Source organism: Falco naumanni, chromosome 12, assembly GCF_017639655.2.
Source record: "Falco naumanni isolate bFalNau1 chromosome 12, bFalNau1.pat, whole genome shotgun sequence".
NCBI lineage: Eukaryota > Metazoa > Chordata > Aves > Falconiformes > Falconidae > Falco > Falco naumanni.
Genome location: NC_054065.1, coordinates 14,026,859 through 14,048,647, shown reverse-complemented (window position 1 = coordinate 14,048,647; position 21,789 = coordinate 14,026,859). Strand labels below are relative to the sequence as shown.

Sequence of the window (21,789 nt, the reverse complement as noted above, 5' to 3'; positions counted from 1 at the left end):
TTTTCTTCACCTGCTTTAGGTTTAATATAAGAAGGTATTGTGACCCAGCCCCAAAGTGCAGGCTCATGACCAAGTTACCTCGTGCAGCCCTTTTGGAAGGTCAGGCTCAAATAGCTTTCTGATTGTTATCTGTTGCAGGTTCATTCTTATATAGATTTCTATTCTTTTCTTGCTGAATTATCCGGCCTGTTTCTATCCCAACTTCACCAGCCAAGCTCAAGTCTTCCTTGCTTATATGCATAGGAAACTGGAGCAGCATCTTAAGACTAGGAGCTGTCTGCTGAAAACTACTTGGCTTCATTCAGTACAAAAACTTGCAAGATACAGTACAAAACCTTGTCTGCGGCCTGCAGTTTCTCTCTTTAGCAGGTAATGGAGAAGGTGGCTGACTGCTTTAAGTGAGTGCTGCAAAAACATTTTGGGTTTGTCTTTTTGTTTGGGGTTGTTTGTTTTTTTTTTGGTTTGTGGTTTGTTTTGGTTTTTTTTTTTTTGATAGTGCTTGTTTTTAAATCCTTTCCCTCTACTTCCTTGTTTTATCGTCTTTTCATGCTTGTTTTGCCCCTATGCACAGACTGACCCTGAGGATCAGGGATTGTCTGCTACAGTGGCAAGTTAAGCTCCTTCCGAAGCCACGCTCATAACCCTCACTGTCTCCATGAGGATCACTCAAGCAGGAAGGTGTGAAGAGAAATACTGGTGAGAAGGTGTGATGAAGAAGAAAGACTTGCAGTAACAAAGATGCTTTTGCTTTGGCACAGTGATTGTGCCAATCTATTGGCACAATCTTCCTGCTTGTCTCATTTCTTCATAAACATCCTGATCCCTGAACTGTATATTCTTTGGACAGCATGTCACTTAATTAGTTTTCACTGGATGGAAAAACTATAATTCCACTGAATTAAAAATAGAGCTGCAAATGGGCTTGGTTTGATCTCTGTGGCGTCTGAGGCAGAGGAACAAGATTAATTCCCGCAATTAGATGTTAATTGATGTCTGAGCATGTCTATTCCTAGAAACAGCAAGACCACATATAGCATAACTAGCACCATTAAAACAACATCATCTACCCTCTGTGCTCAGCAAGCACAGAACTGGAGGAGGGGGGAACTTACTGGGGACCTGTGTCGAAAAAGAGCGGTGGGGGATGCTGTGAAATGAGCAGAAACTTGTGATGGGGGAGTGCAGCCCCTTTGAATGTTACGATCTGGTGGTTAAATGCACACAGTATTACAGAAGAACTGTGGTTTTGTTTGTCAAGCATACATCCACTTTATTGTCATTTCATTGCTGGTCAAGTCTGTTTGAGATTCACATCATAAGCAGCTACAAAGGTTTATTGCAAACTCATGAAATATCTGATAAAAAAAACAACAAAACAAAACAAAAAAACCCAGAAATTTTCTTTGGCCTTTGGAAAACCATATACTAACAGTTTTGATTAAATGGAATAAGAGGTCAGTGAATCTGGTCTTATACCTGCTGTGTGTAACAGCTTCAGCTACATCCATTTCAATAATGAAATTCTGTTTCTGTGCTGCCTGTGCCTTATATATAAAGCACCATGCACTCTATATATTTCATTTTGTTTCCATTTTACAATATAGTAAAAATCTTTTTCAACTAGAATAGATGCTAGCCTTGGTTACTGAAGTGCTGAATAGAATAATAAATCCTGTGTATCACTAGCTTGACTTTCATCCAAGAGCCTCAAAGAGCTTTATAAACATCAAGTAATCTTTCCAGCATGCCCATCACAACTAGAGTATTACCACTGTTCTGCAGCTATTATTATTAACTTGTATCATTGCATCTAAGGGCTCCAATCAGACTCAAGACTCTACTGTGTATGTAATGAAAAGTTAAGCCCTGTCCCAAAGACCTTTAAACAATTACAGAAAAATAGGAGAGGAAAAAAGAGGCCAGAGGAACACAGGGTAACAGCAGAGGCAGGGGAAAAAGTGCAACTTGGGGAGTGACCGGTGTTGAGACAGCACAGTCTGTCCAACCATTGTCGTGTATCTTGTGGGCAATGCAGTGAAAATGAGATCTGAACAATATTTTCAGTGGCTCTTTGGAGCCGTGGACTGCTTGCACATTTAAAGGGCCTAAGGCACACTTGGTTTGATGAACAATTAAGTTTGGCCCAATGTTAGGAGAAGAACAGTAGAGGTGACTGAACTGTGAAGGAGTAAAGACCATTGCTTTATGTGTGGCAGTAACGCAAATGGAACCAGTGGGCTGAGGAAAAGAGGAAAACAGGGTGACCGCTCCTTTGCCCCAGCAGAGCCGTCAATGAACTGAATGTGGATGGTGGGTGCTATGATGGAGCTCACTGTACCTGCACCCTGTGCTGACCTCAGTCTTGTATTCCTGTTTCCGGACATGCTTAGTGAGGTATTGTCAGCAGAAAAAGGCAAGCGCGAAGACTGTAACACCGTACGTTGAATGTTGTATACAGCCTGGTCACCTGCAGTCAAACCAATTAAACTGCAGTAGGTGTGAGGAGAGCTCTTCTGATGATTCAACAACTGCAGAAGCAATTTTAGGAAGTAAAGTCTGGCATGTTTAGGCTGTGCAGTGATTCAAGCCTTCCGGCATGTCACTCGGGCTCTTACCCTTGCATTCTTAGTGTCGTCTAGTGAGTGGGGTTTACACTAGGCTTTTGGGGGAAGGAAGAACTTACCTCTGGGGTTTGTCCTATCCCAGTGTCAGTTAGCACCTGGGATAGTAGAGAGGGTGCTTAGCTCAGAACACCCCCTACACTGACAGTTAAGGGGTGAGGGGTGTGTGTGTGTGTGTGTGTGTGTGAGGTGCACCTGAGCCATCCATGTTCTGCAGGAGTTCTTTATTTATTAGGCAGACAGCTCCTCTGCTGCAGAGTTAGACTGCAGAGCTAACTGGGGTTATACTTTCTAGCTTGGGTCTCTCAAGATGCAGAGTCTGAGGAGCGTCTACAGCAGAGTTATTCAGTTTACCCTGAGATCTCTTCTCCCACTTCTGACATGCATGTGCTCATGCCTAACCCTTATAAAGGGCAGAGATTGCACCTCCAGTTGCTCCCAGCTGTTGAGCACAGAAAACATCTGGAAGAGGAGAGTGTGATTCCTGTGTGCAGCTTCTGTTGGACTAGACGCCTCCTTCTCTAGTTTCACCCTGTGATCCCACTTCTGCTTTTCTCATTTGTTTTCTGGTCACCTGGCTTTTCTTGGTAAAGCTGAAACAGAATTTGGCTCACTGTCCAAGTCCAAGTCTAGAAAGCACTGGCTTTTTGAGTAGATTGTCTCTACTGTCGAGCTCCTTTCAGCAGCTTAGGCAGGCCCAGGTCATGCCTGTACCATCGAGAGTACAACTGTCTGTAGACGATAACCACTTGCGTTGAAGACAAAAGAAAACCCTCAGAGCCCTCACACTGCTTCTGCCAATCACACTGTTGGACTCCAGGTGTTTCTTAGGGTACGTGCCACGCTGCTTCCCCCATCCTGCATGCCAGCCAGCACTCCCGTTAGGCTTTCTTTGTGCAACACTGTCACTGGGGCTGCTGCCACCACGCTCCCACAGCACCAGTTACAGCTTGTTAGCTCCAGTTTGTTAGCACGGGCCCCTTCGCCATTCCACAGTTACTGCTGGCGAACCTTGCTGCTGAGGCCGGCATCAGTAGCTGCAGCCTGTGAGCTGGGCAGAACATACACCTGCTGAAGCCTTTGGGCAGGTCTAGCCCCTCGTGCTCTTCCCTGGCACCGTCAGCAGGCTTAGGAAGCTGCTGTATCACCGAACTGGAGTTTGTGAATCCTGGTTTGTAGTTCTCTGCCTGTATCCCATAAAACTTAAGAAATTTGTCTTGTGAAGTCTGTGTTCCTTGTGTGCTGCCGCATTATCCCTGGCTTTAATCTAGAGTCCCAGAGGCTTTGTGGTCTAGGAGAGGTCTTGGATCCCAAGGATTATGGACACAATATAAACATGGGGCTGTGCCTTGAGTGTAACAAGTCAGGCTGACTCGAAAAGCTGCCTGTTAGTTTGTTCTCATCCTGACTAGTGACCCTACAGAAAGCTATAGGATCTGTCTAGGGCTTGCAAAGGTCAAGGAAAAGATGGGTGACACTGTGGGTGACTGCCCTTTAACATCAGCGAATGCTGTGTTCATTTTGTGTGTCGTCTTTGTCCATTCCAGTTCACATCTCCCTCGTGGGTTATCTGTGTCTCATTCTGATGCAGTGAGACTTCACAGCCATTTTAGCGCTAGTTTGTTGTAGTAATCGGTGCAATCCCTTGCAGCTGTTGGTCTCTGAAGATGTCACTGCAGCTGAGGGTCCAGCTCAAAGGCAATCAGCCTAGGCTGAGAAAATAGACACTCAGACCGCACAGATCAGAGTACTCTTTTACTTGGAGTGCTGGCAGGCTGCCACAGGCTGTGATTCTGCTGCCTTCTGTGAGGTAAGGAATGTTCAAGTTTGGTCAGATCTTAGGTGGGAGAATGCTAAGAGAAAATCCTGTGTTGCAAGGAGTGGTTTTTTTTTTTGGTGGAGGAGCTGGCATTTCTCTCTCTTCAAGGGCAGTCAACACTTTGGTGTGATAACAGGGGATGTTGTCCTTCTGTAAATGCCATCATTCATGCATGACATGAAAAATGCTGTAGCTGAAAACTTCCCAAGGCACTGAGACTCTCACTCTGCATGGCTTGTTCAGATTTCCATGTAAACAACCTCAGTGCTGCCTCCCTAAATCTACAGTCACATAATAACAGATATTTGAGGTACTGTGTGTGAAGGACTATGGTTGCAAGAGGAGGAGAATGCGTGTGAAGTGTTACTGAAGTGCTGGTGATAAATGGTAACTTAGGATAAATTTTCAGCTTAAACCAGGTGGAAGTGGTTTTACTTTGCATTTGCAATGGGTTAAGGGCATACATGGCCTTGGCTACTGTTGCGCAATGGACGATCTGTAGTTTGCTGTACACCTGGTACCTCAGTCACTTGCAGTTCTAGCCTGGATGGAGACAGCAATCTCATTTGAACATGACTGGAGTTTTTTCATGCTACAGAAATGCGTAGTGTTGCCAGTGTGCTCAGAGGTATAGTGGGTGATTAATCTGTGTTTAATCCACGCGCCACGCACGTGATGATTTTCCTGTGTGAAAAGGGTTGGGCTTTGTTTACTTCAGTGTAGGAAACTCAGTGGAAGGAAAGTGCTCTTCATATTCAAGGTTTTCTTTCTGTAAGAACAAATTCTTTGTGGTTGGGCCCTTTGCAAGTGAGGCTAGGTCTAGCAGAAAAATTTCAGTAGTGGAGTGAACATTTGGATTTTTCGAGTGTAAGGGGTAACGAGATGTACCAATGCCTCGTATCATCTCTGAAGAGCATATCTCTGATGCTTGTGGCATTCTAAATGCCACGTGAAGCACTTCAGTTCTCTGATTTGAAATTGGGCACCTAGGCTTCACATGGGATTTCTAATACTTATTTGTTGCATTTAGACTTTGGTATGACTGTAGAGACTCATAGCAAATACTTATGATGATATTTTAGCATTTTTTTGCTGCCTTTTAAAATCTGAGATAAAAAAGAATGTAACGAGCCACCTAATCTCTGCAGTACTTGCTGTCCCCTTCTTTTATGCAAGAGAAACTGCTTTTTTTTTCCCTCTCACAACTAATTGACTTGATCTTCCCTTTATACTGCCGAAAGTAAGATGCTGCTGTGCTCTTGGAACAAGGAGGACAAATGATGTATACAAGGTAGGACAGTTCAGCTGCCACTGAGAAATATGTATTAATTACAATGATTTCTCACCTGCATCTAGAACGACAGAATTGTTTGAGAGACAGAGGGTGGGGCCCCAAGATTAGCCATTATAACCTATCTTGCCTTAGAATGGGAAACCTTCTGGGTAATTGTTTTACCTTGCTGGGTGCCTGTTTTGTAGAGCTGGTGAAATGACTCCAAATGAGAGAAAAAAGCCAGCTAAAATACACCATCTCAGATGTCCTGTTTGGATGGTGGGGAGGTGAGAGAGAGGGGTGCTCCATGACTCTTAATTAACAAAAAAAATCTATTTTCACTCTTCAAAAGGTACTTCTCACAGTTTCATCTGCTGGGTTCACCATCTGATATTGATTGGCTTGTGCAGTTTGTTTCTGGTATTCTGATCTTGGTAGAAATGTACCAGAAAAGACAGAAATTGAACAAATTAGGAACCAAAGCCATCCCCATGCTAACCAATTTAATATATCTATAAACACTGAACAACCCTACAATTGCTGTTGCTTGATGTAATAGCTTCAATCATGAAAATTCTCAAAGCTTTTAGATATAAAACATGTTGGCAGCTGGGAAAGGAAGCTGTAAAAAGGGAGAGCTTTTAAAAAACATTTGGATTACAGGTTCACACATCTCATTTAAAAACAACAACAACAAAAAAATAGAGCTGTTACACAAACCATCTCCCTCTGATTCCCACACAGCATAGTAAACATGTACCATTTATATCCCACAGTAAAAAGAAGCCATTCAGAATGAGCCAAGCCACTGCACAGGTTTTAAGGCCATCTGGCACACAGTGCTCAGCTGTCCATCACTGCAGACCCAACGTTACCTCTCAGCTCATGGAGACCTGCTGTTATCTCAGGTTCTCTATTACTGTCATTTGTTGACATCAAGAAATGGAGGTTATGGAAGATGTTATTTATGTGACTAAAACAAATGCTACCTTATTGGCAGCTGCCTTCTGTTTAGTTTATTCTTTGTAAAGAGGAGAATATTGTCTTTACAGCTCTTCATGGCTTATTTTTAAGTTGCCCATTAAATCTGACAATAAAAGTCAGGGTTTGACACCAAATTAAATTTAGTGAGTTGATTGTTTCCAGGTCTTCTGTTTATGCTAAATGACTTTTTAGTACCCTTGGCTGCAAGGAAAATTCAGTCTCCTGGGTATACTGTACTGCATTAATGCAGATTTTGGACACGTCAGTTGAGCTTTGCTAGGGCAGTTCTTGGTTTTTGTAGATGCAAAGGGAACCAGATGGAGGGCGTCTGCAGCACAGGGTATACCTGCCTGGTTTGTTCAGTTTGTTTCAAGTGCTGTGTGTTGTAGCAGGGTAGCAGTGAGGAAGAGCTGCCCGTTTACCTTGTAGCTGCTGCACTCACGCAAAACACCGTTGGCAGCGTTTGCACCTTCTCTCAGAAAAAACAATAGGCATTCTTCTCATTTAACGGAAACCTCTTAGAGGGAAAGAAGAGCAATGACACGGGTAGGGGAACTCCAGCAGAAAAGACAGAATCCCTCCCTCTTTCCACAAGGACAATGTGATGAGGAAGGGAGGATTTGCTTTGAAACTCTTATTGACTGCCTCACCGAGCACACCTCAGTTTTCTATTTGAAGAGTGGGCTTATTTTCAAGCCTGATAAACTCGTGCATATTCCAGTTTAGAGATTGGGAGCTTCTTGGTGTACATTGATGTGCTCATTTGAAAGAAAAGGTGGAGAGTAGTTCCACATGAATACTCTGGCTGATTCAGGGTCCTGCCACAGCCTATTTTTCTTTTCTCCTTTTACATTAATTGGACAAATGGAAAATAATGAAGAGGGGACATTGAACAGGGTACCTGGATCAATAAAAACGTCAGTTTGGCTGCATCAATGTAATAGGCAGACCTAATGTCATTTGGCTAAATAAATGGGTGTGTTTTGTGCAGCACTGTGGTTGTCTAGAGTGCTTTAAAAGCAAAGATGATGACTGGGCTCAGCAGCTGCAGGCTGGTGTGGCCTGGTGATCTTAGAGCCGAAGGGACCTTGCCCAGTTTCTGACTGGAAATGGTCCTTGTGCCAAAGCATTGGCTATACTGAGGTCAGAGAGTGGGCCATGAGGCTCAGTAGGGCAAGGCTGGGCACAGTTTAGCTGCCAAAATGGCAATTTTGCCAAATATAAGAAGTAATACAAGTTTTTTCTGGTCTGGTCAGTGTTGCTGCTGCTGTCCTTGTTGCATGGTGATAGTCTGTTGATATGAGGTGTTGAGCACTGTATAGGTAGCAAATTTGCAGTTAAGAGATCTCAGCATCGGACTTTTCCAAGACCCACAGATTTAGATTGGTGGCAAGGATTCAACCAGACTTATTGCAGACAAGTACAGCCTGAAAACTGTTCATCAGGTTTGCAAGCTAGCTTGATCAGTGCCAGGCAAGCCAAGAATACACACTGAGCAATGCTCTGGTGAAGTACAGAACTTCTTTTGCTTCTGTGTGGAGTGGAAGGATGGTCAGTGCAATCGCACTACACAGTTGTTTGTTGTGCCTTTAGGATGGCTGCCTCTCTCCTGGCGTCAAGTCCTCTCATTGCTGTTAAAGAAGTGTTTCTTCTTTTGCTTGCTTTATTTCCCACAGCATTTAAGTCGAATGCCTTATACTGAAGTATTGTAACACAGTTGCATAATGCTGTGCATTTGATTTCTGTCTACAGAATTGTTGTTAGCAATATCAAATATAAAACTTCTTTGAAGAGTGACCTTGTGTGTAGTCTTTGCTGCCGAAAGAGATGATAGCAAACTCATTTTCATGGCATTTAGTATTTGTTGGGGTTTTTTTTTTAAGTTCTCACTATTAACCCAGAAATTTACAGAAGCCTTGTGCAATTTCTCTGATGCTGCAGCATTCCCAGAGAGGTTTTCTTCAAATACCACTGGAAGGGGAAGGATTCTTAATGGTCAAACTGAAGGAGCTGCTAGTTTATCTAGGAACAAGTTTCAGTTCAGCCAGATACCAGAAGTCTTCATAGTTATTTTATACATCTCTTCTCACTCTTACTTCTCAGCTGCTGAATGCTGCAGTTCAGTAAGTTTTGTCCATTGATCATTGGATAGATATAGATGTGAAACTGGGATGCTGCCAAAGACCTAATCTATGGAAGAGGTAGCCATGTGAGATAGGGGAGAGTTTCTACTTTCAAGGCTGCTGAAACTTAAATGGAAGTCTTTTAAACTCTAACCTTCAGCTTCTGGGTCTATTTTGTTCATGTTCTCCTTCAGCAGCCACACACTGGCTTTATTTATACTTAGTGAAATAAATAAGTGTATGACCCTTTCTCCTACACATAGGCAGCTTTTTTTCTGGTAGAAAAGGTTCTTTATGCTATTCTAAAATTAATACTGACAGAAAGCCTCTTAATAGTCTGTACGTAACACTTTTTTACAAGTATTTCAGTGCTTTACAAATATGATTGCATGCTTTGATCCCCTTCCCAAAGGGCAAATAGCTCTGCAAGGGAACAGCCACATTTGCAACATTGCAAGCAAAATCAAACACCCTTTTAGTGTGATGGAGAGAACAGTACTCCAGCTAACCTCAGGAAACTTAAATGGCTTGTAAGAAGTCAGTCTAGTGTAGAGCCCAGTCACCCTGGCTAGTGATCTGTCCTTTCAGTAATCTTCCATGTCTATTTGCTTTTCATTTCTTGTGAAAATCAAATACTGAGCCAAAGCATTAGTTCAGCATTGAGTCATAGATGTCATATCTTGGCACTGTGCAGTCACTGATGCAGGGCTGATCTGGAGCAAAAAGAGAATGCAGTTTGGAACTGTGGCAGAGAGGTCTACTGTTTCTGTTTCTGAGGAACAGTTTGGTCTTATTGTACCCACAGTTTGGGCCAGTAACTAAAACTAACTTCTGCTGAAAGCTCTGTGTCCAAGATGATAAAGTGGGCACTGTCAATTCACTAAATGAACTGCTAGATTCTGCTCGCAGCCTGGCTACTAAGAGAGTCTGGCTAGTGCTAGTCCTAAAAAACAGCAAAGCAATTTCCCTCGTTGCATGCCAGGACATTCCACCCAAGCCTTGCATCCCCCTTCACGCCTCCCAGTACCATCAAATACTAAGCCACCACCGCAACTTTGGACAAGAGCTGGTGGGGTGTTGGAAGGAGGCTGGCGTGGAGCACGTGTCCCCTCACTGATCTTTGCTGCTAACTGTTCAGGACCTGGAACAAGACTTGAGAGAGGGGGAGGGAGGGAAGGCTTCATCATGGAGTTCAGCAGTCCAAGGTGGCATGGCTGTTCTGCTCTTTTCCCTTCTGTTCTAGAGCTTTTGATCTAGCATTTATCACAGTGTTGATCTGCTGCTTGTCTGAGGAGGGGAAATGGGTGGATGTTATTGCAGAGGAGGTCTTAAGCTTACTGCTGGAGGAGAGGGTCTGCAGGGTCTGCATCATGGCCAAGTAATGTAGGGGCAGAGCATGAAACCAAAACAGGAGATGCCTCACTAGCTCCAATGCTGCACAAACACTGTACTGTATCTTACACATCACTACCCTTTTCTCCTGTCTACCAAAAACAGCACTGAAAAGCTCCCAGTGACTTCTCTCCACCGTAGCAGGGCTTTGCACTCTTTTCTCTGCAGAGGTTGGTGCACAGTTCTCAGCCTGGCCCAGTGATTCTGAATTTCTTGATACTAGCTGTGACTTTGGAGTGATGAGGAACTTGTATGCCAATCACATGGGGGATGATATTTCTTTTACTGATTTGGCACAGTCAGCATGGACAAATACAGAAATAGAGCTTGATTCTTGTACGTGAGTGGGTTTGGACTGTAACTCTGTATCAGAGCTGGCTACAACATCCAAATAAATTTGGAATAAGTAGATACTTAAAAGCCAAGTATTACTTCTCTATCCTTGCTAAATTACATGAACAAATTGCTGAACTGCTTGCGGGGCTGCACAGTCTGTCATCTCTGGTCAATTAATGCCCTTGTGAGAGACTGTCCCGAGCGTCCTGGGCCTGTTGCAACTTAAGCAATATGACCAGGTTCCATATCCTGAAAGAAAGATCTTTTTTATTATTATTATTTTGGGGTGTTTTTTTTTTCAGCATTTGACTAAGTCTTAGTTCGCTCAGCACTTCACCCATACAAAAGAAGTTGTTACAGTTGCTCCGTAAGGCCTACATACTGGCAGCGACGTAATACAAAAGACTGGTTAGAAGAGCATTGTGTAAACCCTTTACCTGTTGTGAACCTTTGGAGTTCAGCTGCCTTCATTGGCGTTGGGGTGAAATGCTTGTACTTATTTGTCTGGTTATGCTGGCACAGATAGGGCCCTGGTAGTCTTGGACAGCAGACTGGATAATTTGTACGCAGTAGCAGCGTGGCATGAAGAACGTGCTTCTGGCTGAAGCGAGCAAATCACCATCATGGTTGGTTGGGTTTTTTTAATCTGAAGGCTATTTACCCAGCAGTTCTGAATTAACACACTGATGAATTCTGTGCGGGAAGAGTTTACACAGGTTCCTTGGAAGAATTTACTACTTTACATTTTTCTGCTTTTTTTTGTACTTAGGGGTTGATCCTTAGCCATACGCTCTAAAATAAAGGATAAAAATTAGCTATTCTAAGACTTAATGCTTTTATTCTTCTCATATGTTTTGGAGTAGCAGTTATCTAGTTATGGAATTACACAGTGTCCACAAAGCGTAGATCACCGTTAAGCTCTCTCAAACAGAAAATTACACCAAGAAATCCATAAACAGTAAGCACAGCAAGGGTCAGACTGTCTTACCGTGAAGAATTATACGATGTGGGAAGCCTACTGCCTTTTGTTCTTTCTGCTATTAATACCCCAATCTCAGCTCCCATGGTGCTTTTTGAGAAATCAGAAATGTATTGTTGTATTCGAAACCCATTTCAGTATTAGAATTCTATTATGGTAGATTTTACTCAAAACTGTGTAATCCTTCTAGTAGATATTTAGCTCTATCTGATATGTTTTCCCTTCAGAATGCTCTCAGAATAATTGCTCCACCTTGCATTTACTCTAGAAAGATGCTGAACGCTGGCTGGCTGAATCAGGGCTGGTGTGCAATACGTGGTTGCAGGCTGCATTTCTGTTTCTGCCTTATGGGATGTCTGCATACCGCGTAGGGCTTTACACTTGTTTCAGTTCCTGTGGAGTGATTTAATTTCCACAGGCTGTTGAATTTCTTTCCCTGCCTTTCTGCGATCAGCCAAAGGCTGATCAAAGAAAGCCACCCCAGAAAGCACAATTCAATCACAGATCAGCACCAACTTGTTAATACATCATATCGCTTTATAAACAATTTTATTGTTTCACACAACAAACGTGGTTAGAAAGAGCAGGTACAGTATACAACTTGATTGCCTTCAGGGTTTCATGGATGATAGGTTCTGTGAATCCTGAGATCTTCCAGGGCTTGGGAAACAGTGCCGAGTACCACTGCAGCCGCCGACCCAGTGGACACCTTGCACATGCACGTAGCTGAGACAGCATCATTGGCTTTACCTTTATTATCCAGGCTGAGAACAGCAAAGGCAAGGAACTGGTTCTGATTTACATAAGGAGTTTGACTTGGGTCTGCCTGACCCGTGGTTTCTATGTCAATCAAATCTGCCTGGTTTAGTAGCTGTAACAGTTAGGAATCGTCTTCATGAAGTTCGATGTAAAAGAAACCAAACAAACCCATAGCATCAACCACATGCTAATAATTTTAAATCAATCAGTGTGACTGATAACATTTAGCATTACTTGGCAAATGAGTGATAGCTTTGTATTTTACCCACAGAATAACAACATTGGGTTAATAACAGAAAGAAAGAATTAAAGGCAGAACAAAGACATCTGTATTCTTGGTTTGGATGGGTACTTGGTACCTGTAGAGATGCTATTAAACACTGCTTGCATACCTCTTGCAGCTGTAGTATCAAGCTAGCCTTAAGGTTCCTTGTATTGAGAAAGTTAAGAGCAATGAAGAAGGAGTTTAAACTGGAAGTACAACTCAGCCTTGATGGTGCGCGCTACACTGTATTAACAACTCTAAGAATTTCATATACTATACAGAAGCAGTCATTTAACACTTAAAAATAACATTTTCATTACAGTTGGAAATAGCTACTGCCAATACAAGCCTCAATACCTTTAGGTGTGATCATCTCTGCTATTACGCTGTCTTCATATAGACTCTGTCTTTGAACATGACAGTTTGTGGGGGGTGTTGCAGTTGATGAGAGAATTTGCAGAAGGGATGCTGGAGAAGGCCTACAGCAAACGGAGACGCCTGGAAGTAGAGAAATGAAGGCCTGCACGGATGTTAGCCCATAGGCTGACAGAGGTATTGGAATAGCACGTATTTCCCTGCTCCCGCCAATTTAGCAGGAGTTGCTGCCTCAAACGGAGGCAAAGTATTGCTGTTAAGGTAGCAGCTGGGATACAGCCAGCATCACCTAGCTGATCCTACACTTAACACCTGCATCCTTCAGACTCCCATGCGCCCAGGAACAGCCTGACACACACTATGGAAAAATATCAGTAACCCAACTGGTAGCATTTGCTCAAACTTCTCAGTTCTTAAGGGGCAGCATTTTTAATGGAACTGCAAATGAGCATAATGGTGCTTCCAGGACTAAGTCTATAGTAGTTGATAATGATTAAGCTACAGCTACTATTAAACAAGCAAACTGAGATACTGGGACATGCTACATTTCCCTGGAAGACAAGCCAGACAAGGACTGATAATATGTATGTGGGTGTGCAGAAAACGAAAGTTGTTTTTAGCCCAGCGGAGTAATTCTGCCTCAGCCATGTGACATCCCAGGAGATTTGTATACATGCACATGTACGGAAAGATCCATTTGGAACTATTATTTTTGAGAAGACCTGAGACCGAACAGACAAAAACAGAAAACAAGGGTGCAGTGTGACTTGAAGATAGTAATAGAATTTGTAACTAACTGCTGTTTAACTGATTAGCGTTTTAATCTATATAAACATGGTGGGTAATGGAGGGGAAAGTCTGCACGCAGACAGTACATTGGGTAACATCTCTGGCTGCTGTGCACGTGACAGACTATCCAAAGGAGCAGGATTCATGCAAAGCTGAGATGGGAGGATCAGTTAAAACATTTTTAGCTAGCCACTGTTGTCTTAAAACCCTAGTACAGACAAGAACAATTGTGCTGGCAAACAGTAGTTAACTCAAAATTTCAGCTTATTCTTGGAGCTCATCATCTTCCTCATGCTGCTGCTAAACGTAGTATGTTAGAAGACATCTCCAGAAACTGCTCCAGATAAAGCTTTCGGGAACCTAAAGCAAATATAGTATACTTTAAACATTGCAGAAGAAGGAGGAAGGCGGGGGGAAGAGACAAATTATTAATAGAATGAAGAAGGACTAGCAGAGGGCTTAGATTCTCTTCTCCCTTCTCTAAGAGTCTTGCATTTATTTGCTGCTTTGAAAAGCAGAGCGATGAGACCAAGCATTTCAGGAGCTTTTTTTACTTTTAAAACTTTTGTTTAGCTTGCTTAATGCACAAGTGCTGATCGTGCACACCTTCCTTCAAAGGATGATACAGTGCCACACTTTTTTTTTTTCTTAAAGGATTGCTACTTTGCTTCAAAGAGACTCTGAACAATCTAAGAGGAGGAAAAAACCCCAACATTTTTAAGTGTTCTGAGAACCCTAAAGAGAGCTCCTTCTGGTGTTGCATCTCTGATACAAAGGATTATTTCAACACTTTGCTTTCAGAGATTTCAACTTTTTGCCTAATTTTTTTTTTTAAAAAAAACAAGAACAACCGAAACCCCATAACCAACCCCGAAGTGTCTAAACTCTAGTTAGAATGTGGTTTTCTATCCTCCCTGAGCATGCTTGGTAGAGAGAAAGAGTCTTCCGCAACTCAGAAAAGAATAAAAGGGACTAAGCAACAAGGAAATAGTGGGTGCCATCTTCTGCCGACAGACAGAGTAGGTCTCTGTAATTTCATTCTCATCACTTACACAGTCACTGCACCATGCTACAAGTTCTTAACTCACAGCACCCTACTGCATGTTATTAGCTTTGCACAAACTTAGCAGAAAGGAACATTCTGCTTATGGTCAAACCATTGCCATCAACACTTGCTACTATCTGAAGAACAAAACCCTTCTGTTAAAGGATGCAGTCATCTTTAAAAACTATATATAATTTCAGTAATCTTTTCCTAATGCTGCAGATATATTGAATTTGAAATAATTTACAGTTAGTCTTATAAAGTTCTGCTTGTTTTTCTTCCAAAGAAAACAGCAACATATTGCAAAATAGGAAGGTCCTGTAGCAAAATACGTAGTTATTACTAAATAATCCATCAAAAATGTTTTCCAATTATGACAGTCCTGTTTCATTTCTTTGCATATAACGTATGTTGCAGAACTGACTCAGACAAACTCTAGACAGGTATATTCACAAAGACAGAGCAAAACAGTTTTCTGTAACACCAAATCCAGAAAGCTGGTGCTGCTTGGCAAGTAATCATTTGCATCTTACTGTTGCATGATCTGAGCTGACTTGAAGATGAAGGTGGATATGATCACTGAGCACTTGCCAATTTGCATCCTCTGCCTCCTGCTTTCATGCCTTCTTTCCTCCTGACTCAACTTCCAACTGGAAGATGAGGCATGCAGAGTTTCCAGGAAGGTGCAGATGAACAGTATCACAGAACTGAAATTCAAAACCCCCACAGCCTAACATCCAAACAAGGACATCATGTCTGCATTAAGTTTCAGTTAATTGAAGAAACAGCCTATCACTGTAGTAAAATACACAAGGAAGCTATCACTTCTATAGACCAACGTGCTTGAACTAATGTGCAGGGGCTTGCAAGAACAAAGTTAATGGTTTTTTTTTTTCCTGTGCCAAGTACTGAAAAGCTAAAAAGAGCAACATTCAAGCAGAACTACTTTCAAATGCCCAGCTGCACATTCTGCCTGCCCCAACAAAAAGGAAAAATGAATGAAGACTAGGAAGAGAAAGAAAAGTATGTCCTTCTCACTGATGTCTTTGGGAACTGTTACATTAATGCTGCTGGAAAGAGCCAGTCTTAAGTTTGTTCTCCTGAAAAAGCTGCTGATAGAGATAAAGCCTACTATTGCCCAAGCTCACCATGTAAAATGTGCACTGTGAGTACTTTAACAGTTTAATGTTACGCACCGTGTTTCCAGCGTGGTCCTTTATGTAGCAGGTATGTACAGCCAGCCACAGCTAAGCATAAGACTACGGACTGATTGCACTAGAAAGTGTATCCTCATGCAGCAGCTCCTACCACATCAGCTTTTGGCTTGACCCACAATTTACTACAGAATTGTGCAGAATTCTAATCAGGTATTTGCATGATGAAATAGTTCATTTTAAGTAGTGTTGTCTTAAATATTTCCATTTGTTTTCTAGGGATAAAAGTTCCCAGGAGCCTATACATTTATTTCCAGTGTGAATTGGCTACAATCTCATTGTGACATTAAGGGATTACTTTGATTAGACCTTCTCTTTGCCGTTCCACTGATGACTGAATTTCAGTAACCACACTGCAACAAAGAGAACATTAATTCATTTGTCTGGGCACTTAACTATGTACACATCAACTGTAAGCATAGGTGTTGTCAATTACTCCTCTGGTGCCTTTATTGGAATCTATTATAAAATCTGTATTTTTATGGCACCATTAGTATGTCTTCTTTCCTAGTGAGTCTTTGTACTGGAATAGTTATTGTAAGATTTTTAAAAAGTGCTTTTATCCCTTAGAGATTTATATCTAAGTTGTAGCATAGTCACAGAAGAAACAGCTATGATAGTAGAATGAACTGAACACCACAATGAGTACAAAGTCAAATACAAACAGGACATTGTGTTCACAAGGCCAGGGGATTATAGTTTGTCCAAAAGGAGAAAGTCATGCAAAATTCAGGTTTTGGATGTATTTGTCATCTTCCATGGAGCAGAAAAAAGCAGATAATATTCCTTTTGGACTGCTATAATTGCACCAGGACTCTTTTCAGGTGTTGCCTGTGTACTGCTGAAGAGTAGTTCATGTTCTCAGGTATCTCATTTACAGTTACATTGTTTCTCATTCAAGACACTAAATTGCTTCAAAACAGAAACTGGTGCAGTTAAGGACAAGCTCTGGCATAGCAACCTTCAGGGGCAATTCTTACTTTTCCTTGAAGCCTTGGCTTACACCCACTGACAGGTTTGAAACAACGAAAATGCAGAACTGTTTTATGTAACTTACCTTTACTACAACATAGCCATCTTGTTCAAGAATCACAGACAGTTTTATAATTGAGAGTACCACATGAATTTGAGGAAAAAAATGGGTGCACGTCCCATGGATCAGACACAATTTCAATTCCAAACAATTTACAAAATTGTTTTTCAATAATCACCTTGATATTCTCTCTCTAACAGTCCATTGCTTTTTTTACTAGCCTTGTCTTTCTAGCATCTAAATCATTAAGAAACAATAGTTATTCTTCTACTTATCCATTAGGAATAGAGCCCATTATGACTTGGAATATAGGTACTCAAGGTGCAAAAGTTGTCAAAATGCATGAAAGAACATTTAAGACATTAAAAAATATTGATGCCAATGATACAGTGTACAGGATGCATTTGACTTAAGAGTATGAACAACTGGTTCATTTGATTACTGTACCTAACTTCAAAATTAAATTAAGCAAATTGGCTACAGTAGATTTAGCCAGATCTGCTTACAAAATAAATCACTAAACTTGAAGCCGGCAGAAATATTATCCTCCCCTTCCAAACCAGCAGAAAATACTGTCCACCTTCCACCAACTGTAAATTCAGCTTAACATTACTGACCTAAAATTGGTATTTTCCCCATTCATATTTCTTACATGAAATTACAGCAGAAATGGTGCAAAATAGCAAAATCTGTTGGAATAGGCAGAAAGGAATTCAAACTTTAATCTGATTGGTTTAATTTTTTTAGCATGAGGAAAAAGAATAAAGTTACAAGATTCTTTTAATATTTTCACAATGTTAAACTAAAACTGAGCTCTAGGCTACATGTGTAAGTAAATCTAGAACACAAAAGGGTTAAATAAGATCTTCTTTTAAGATACAAGAACTTAAGCTTTCTTTACGTTTAACAAACTTCACAGAACAGATACTGCAAAGGAACAACCCCCTCCCCAACTTTTTCTTTAAAGTGAACATTGTCCATAATTCACATGAACTTTAAGTAGTGTTCTCTCAAGAGCCACCTTGAAACCATCTGTGCACTTGTAACGAGATTAAAGAGAATATTAAGAAGGAACAAAATAGCATCTTCAGTATTAATGCAGAAAAGTCTTGTGTATCAATCAGAATGCCCATCAAATGCTATGACAGGATTTTGTAGGAAAAGAAAGTGCGTATCACAGCAGCCGCCAAAATCCATGTTTTTTTTAAACTCCTCACAGCAAATGTAAATCACATCCTTGGACAGTCCCTCTCACCAGGACCACTTCCTGAAAATGCAGCACATTACAGAAGATTTTGCTGCTGGTTTCATATTCTTGAATAATAACAAGAATTAAAAAAAAAAAAAAACAACAAAAAAACAGCTTGCCTTTTGGATAGCTTGCATTTTATAATGATGGGACACTTCTGATTTGCTTCATGGTTAATTAACGCTAATACAGTCAGATGCTGAGTGTGTGTGGAGAGACGTATATATATACTCTTCTTTTTTTTTTTTTTTTAAATGAGTTGTCTCCTTGTTAAAATGCTCCTAGCTGGCTACCGAAGTAACAATATAATTTGGCCTATAAGGAGTTAGTTACCTGCAACAAGTGAAATGGAGGATGACTCATACAAGCTTAGTCCCAAAACGCTGGGGTTTTTCAAGTGACACGTTACTTCACCCCTCTGATGTTTTGTACCTGCCCAGTATTTGAAGATAAGACAAAATCCTTCCTTCCCTCAGGTTTGCTTACAAATTTACCTGATTGTTAATACCACACTAATAGACTGAGAAGCTAAATTCACTCGGGATTAAGCTGGGCCACATCGGTACACAACCTTTTTACCTGCATAAACCCTGTTAGGCAGCAGGAGACATACCGGCTATTGTGGTTGCTTTTTTGTTTCCAAACTGACAAGACTGGTGCAATTCAGCTCAGCTCAGCTCGGTGTGACATACCATAATACAGAACCATAGGTCTAAACAGATCCAAAAACATTCTACTCCATGTAATGCTTTTCACATTCGCTTGCTATACTTGCTTTGCAATAGATGCGGGCAGAGATTTTCATGAGAGCGTTCAGCTGCATAGAAAGCGGGCGGGCATCGCCCGTTTGATTATCTCATTGACACTCTGGAAGCGAGGAACACAAACTCAATCTGATAAAGGGTGTTTTACCGGTTGTTCCCCAATACTGTTACTGAATTCCGTTTGCTACAAAATGTCCTTTATTTTCCCCCAATATATAAGTCTAGCTACAGAAAGTCAGTCTGTAGAATCCAGCCATGGCTACTGTGCTGTGAATTAGCCTTATTTGATCAATTATCAGATACCTGCACTTAGCAAAAGGCAAACAAGAGCCAATCAGGTTTCGGCCGGTGGGAATGGCTGCACTGCTCAAGGTATGTGGAATCTGTTCACACAACTCATAGAATCTCTGTGGATGCCATGTAAAAAGTATGCACCATTTACTGCTCTGGGATGGAGTTGGCTTTAAAGTGAGATCATAATTTAACGGAGAAAAAAAAAAAAAGAAAAACAAAACCAAACCACCCCAAAACAAAAAAAAACCAAAACAAAAACCCTGATAGGTTCTTTATAGTAAGATAGATATAAAAATTTTTCATAAGAATCTCTGTCCCCCTTTCTTTTTGGCTTCCTGGGAAGAACCAGAAAGATGTTCCTACCCCAAAAGAATCCCTGATGCTGGTGACACTGCCTAACTCAAAAGCCACACGCGATGAAGGCACGAGTGACCAGTCAGGTCTTCTGGGCTTAAGCAGCTACAGTTGCTGCTCTTAGTAGTATTTCACCTCCTCAAGATTCACTAGCAGTGAAGAGGTGAAAGGCTGCACATTAAACAGTTTGTCCGAAAGCCATGTGCATAGCAAACTTTTACACCAGCGTCTATACAACTATTTGTTTTAACTCTGCAGCTGGAATGTTTCCAGCATAAGGCTTTTAGAGTGACTCCAGCAATAACAGAAGCCTTTGGATTTTTCTTGTTTTGTTTAAATCCACTAGCCATGCTCAAAAATAATATTTCTTCATGGTTTATTTTTATAGGGAGGCTAGCAGGCACCTTAGTAACCAGCCAGAAATCAATTTCAACCACCATCAACCCTAAACTACAGTACCAGGACGGTTGGCTAAAGAAAGGAAACTGATTGGCTGTAGTCTGAAACTTGCCTAGTACAAGGTGTCTGGCTGACTTTGTCCTAAATAAGGCTAACATTAGTGAACTAAGAGAACAGCATTTGGTTGCAGTCTTGCACTCAGGAACATCCTTCGCCAATGCGTTGGCAAGATCTCCCTACTTTCCGATCCAGTTTCACCATTTTCATAATGGCTTCCTCACGTCCACGTCCCATGTGGTCAAATGTGCAGTCATGTTGTTCGGGCAGGCGATGTAACATACAGAACACATAACCTACCATGGAAAGGGAGAAAAAACCACAACAGTTAGGGACTTGGTTATAGTGGCAGATTCTTACCTGAATCACAGGTAAAGGATCATCTACTGGCGGATGACTGTTCTCAAAAATTAACACCAGCTTTAAGTTTTTACTGATCTTCCCTACGGGTTATTAATAAATACTGGGTTATTTATTGCATTTTTTAAAGTATTTATCAATGCAGTATCAAAGCTCAAGTCATATGAGGTTTGGGGCTTTATTTGCCATCCTCTCACCTTATAGAGGAACCCCCCAAAATAATCTAAACTAGCTATGCCCAGACAGTAACAAAGCTAATTTTTTTTTTAAAAAAGGTGCTCATCACCTTCACTGAAATCTTCCCTACTTTATGTGGAGTTGGTTCTTGTTGCTGGAATTCATGCCTATGGTACTTCAGGCTGAGCTCCCAAGCAGGCATTCAAGTCAGGACTGTTACATCTAAGCACCTTGCTTCCTCCTTACTGCCAGCACCCCAAGTTCACAGCGACTGCAGGAGAGCTCACTGCTCTGCTGCTATTCCAGTTTGCAGAAGGTTCGCTTTGTGAACTGTTCTGACACTAACTGCGGGGGGTGAACAGGCATTTGACATAGGGATATGTCAAACCACATAACCTTGTCTGTAATGGAAAAGATGAGGGCTATTGTCTCTTTGTCTGAAGGCAGTCAATGTTACTCAGTTTTCCAGGCAGCATGTGATTCAGGAACACATGTCAATATTTTTCCTGTGGGTGAGGAGGGCATCTTCAGTAGCCACCTCTTTCTAGTCTACAAAGAAATTTGGCTTCTTTCTTATTTAGCCCTAACATTTTATAACAGTAAAGAAACTGCCTCAAACTTTCTACCTCTAAAATGGATGTTACACAGTGATAAGCAGTATTAAGATGATACAGTATGGAAAAGAGTTACACAGTTACAGGGCTCATGGTACTCCACCATATAGGAAACAAAGTATGAAATCACCCATGCTGTAATATTTTTCATGTCTGATGGTGCAAAGAGCATCACTGCCTCTCACTGAATGCTTTACATTACTGCTGCTCCTTGAATGCTCAAAAAAATATTAAAACCATAAAATGATGATAATTGAGACAAAAAAGGATAAAAATGAGTGACTGATTGAGAGATCATGTGTTTGTGCATATATATATACACACATACACACAAACATATATAAAAATACATGTGTAAAGTATTTCAAGATCCTGGACTATAAAAACATCAACTGTAGGAGAGAACAGGCTACCTTTATGTTAGTGTAATTGTTAAGAAAACAGAAAGGGAAAAAGTATCGCACATACAATGATTAAAAAAAAAAAAGTGGGGAAAAAAATCCGATTTATCTTT

General features: G+C 41.3%; 1 protein-coding gene across 4 annotated transcripts in view; it reads right to left on the bottom strand.

Moving 5' to 3' along the window:
• Positions 1-12,059: 12,059 nt before the first annotated feature.
• The window catches only part of ZFAND3 (zinc finger AN1-type containing 3), a 152,056-nt gene continuing 142,326 nt past the window's right edge, over positions 12,060-21,789 (bottom strand). For all 4 annotated transcript variants that reach the window (XM_040611660.1, XM_040611657.1, XM_040611658.1 and 1 more), the window contains one exon: positions 12,060-20,420. In XM_040611660.1, coding sequence (XP_040467594.1) covers positions 20,266-20,420 — 155 coding nt within the window. In that variant the 3' untranslated portion in view covers positions 12,060-20,265. The remainder of the gene's footprint in view (positions 20,421-21,789) is intronic.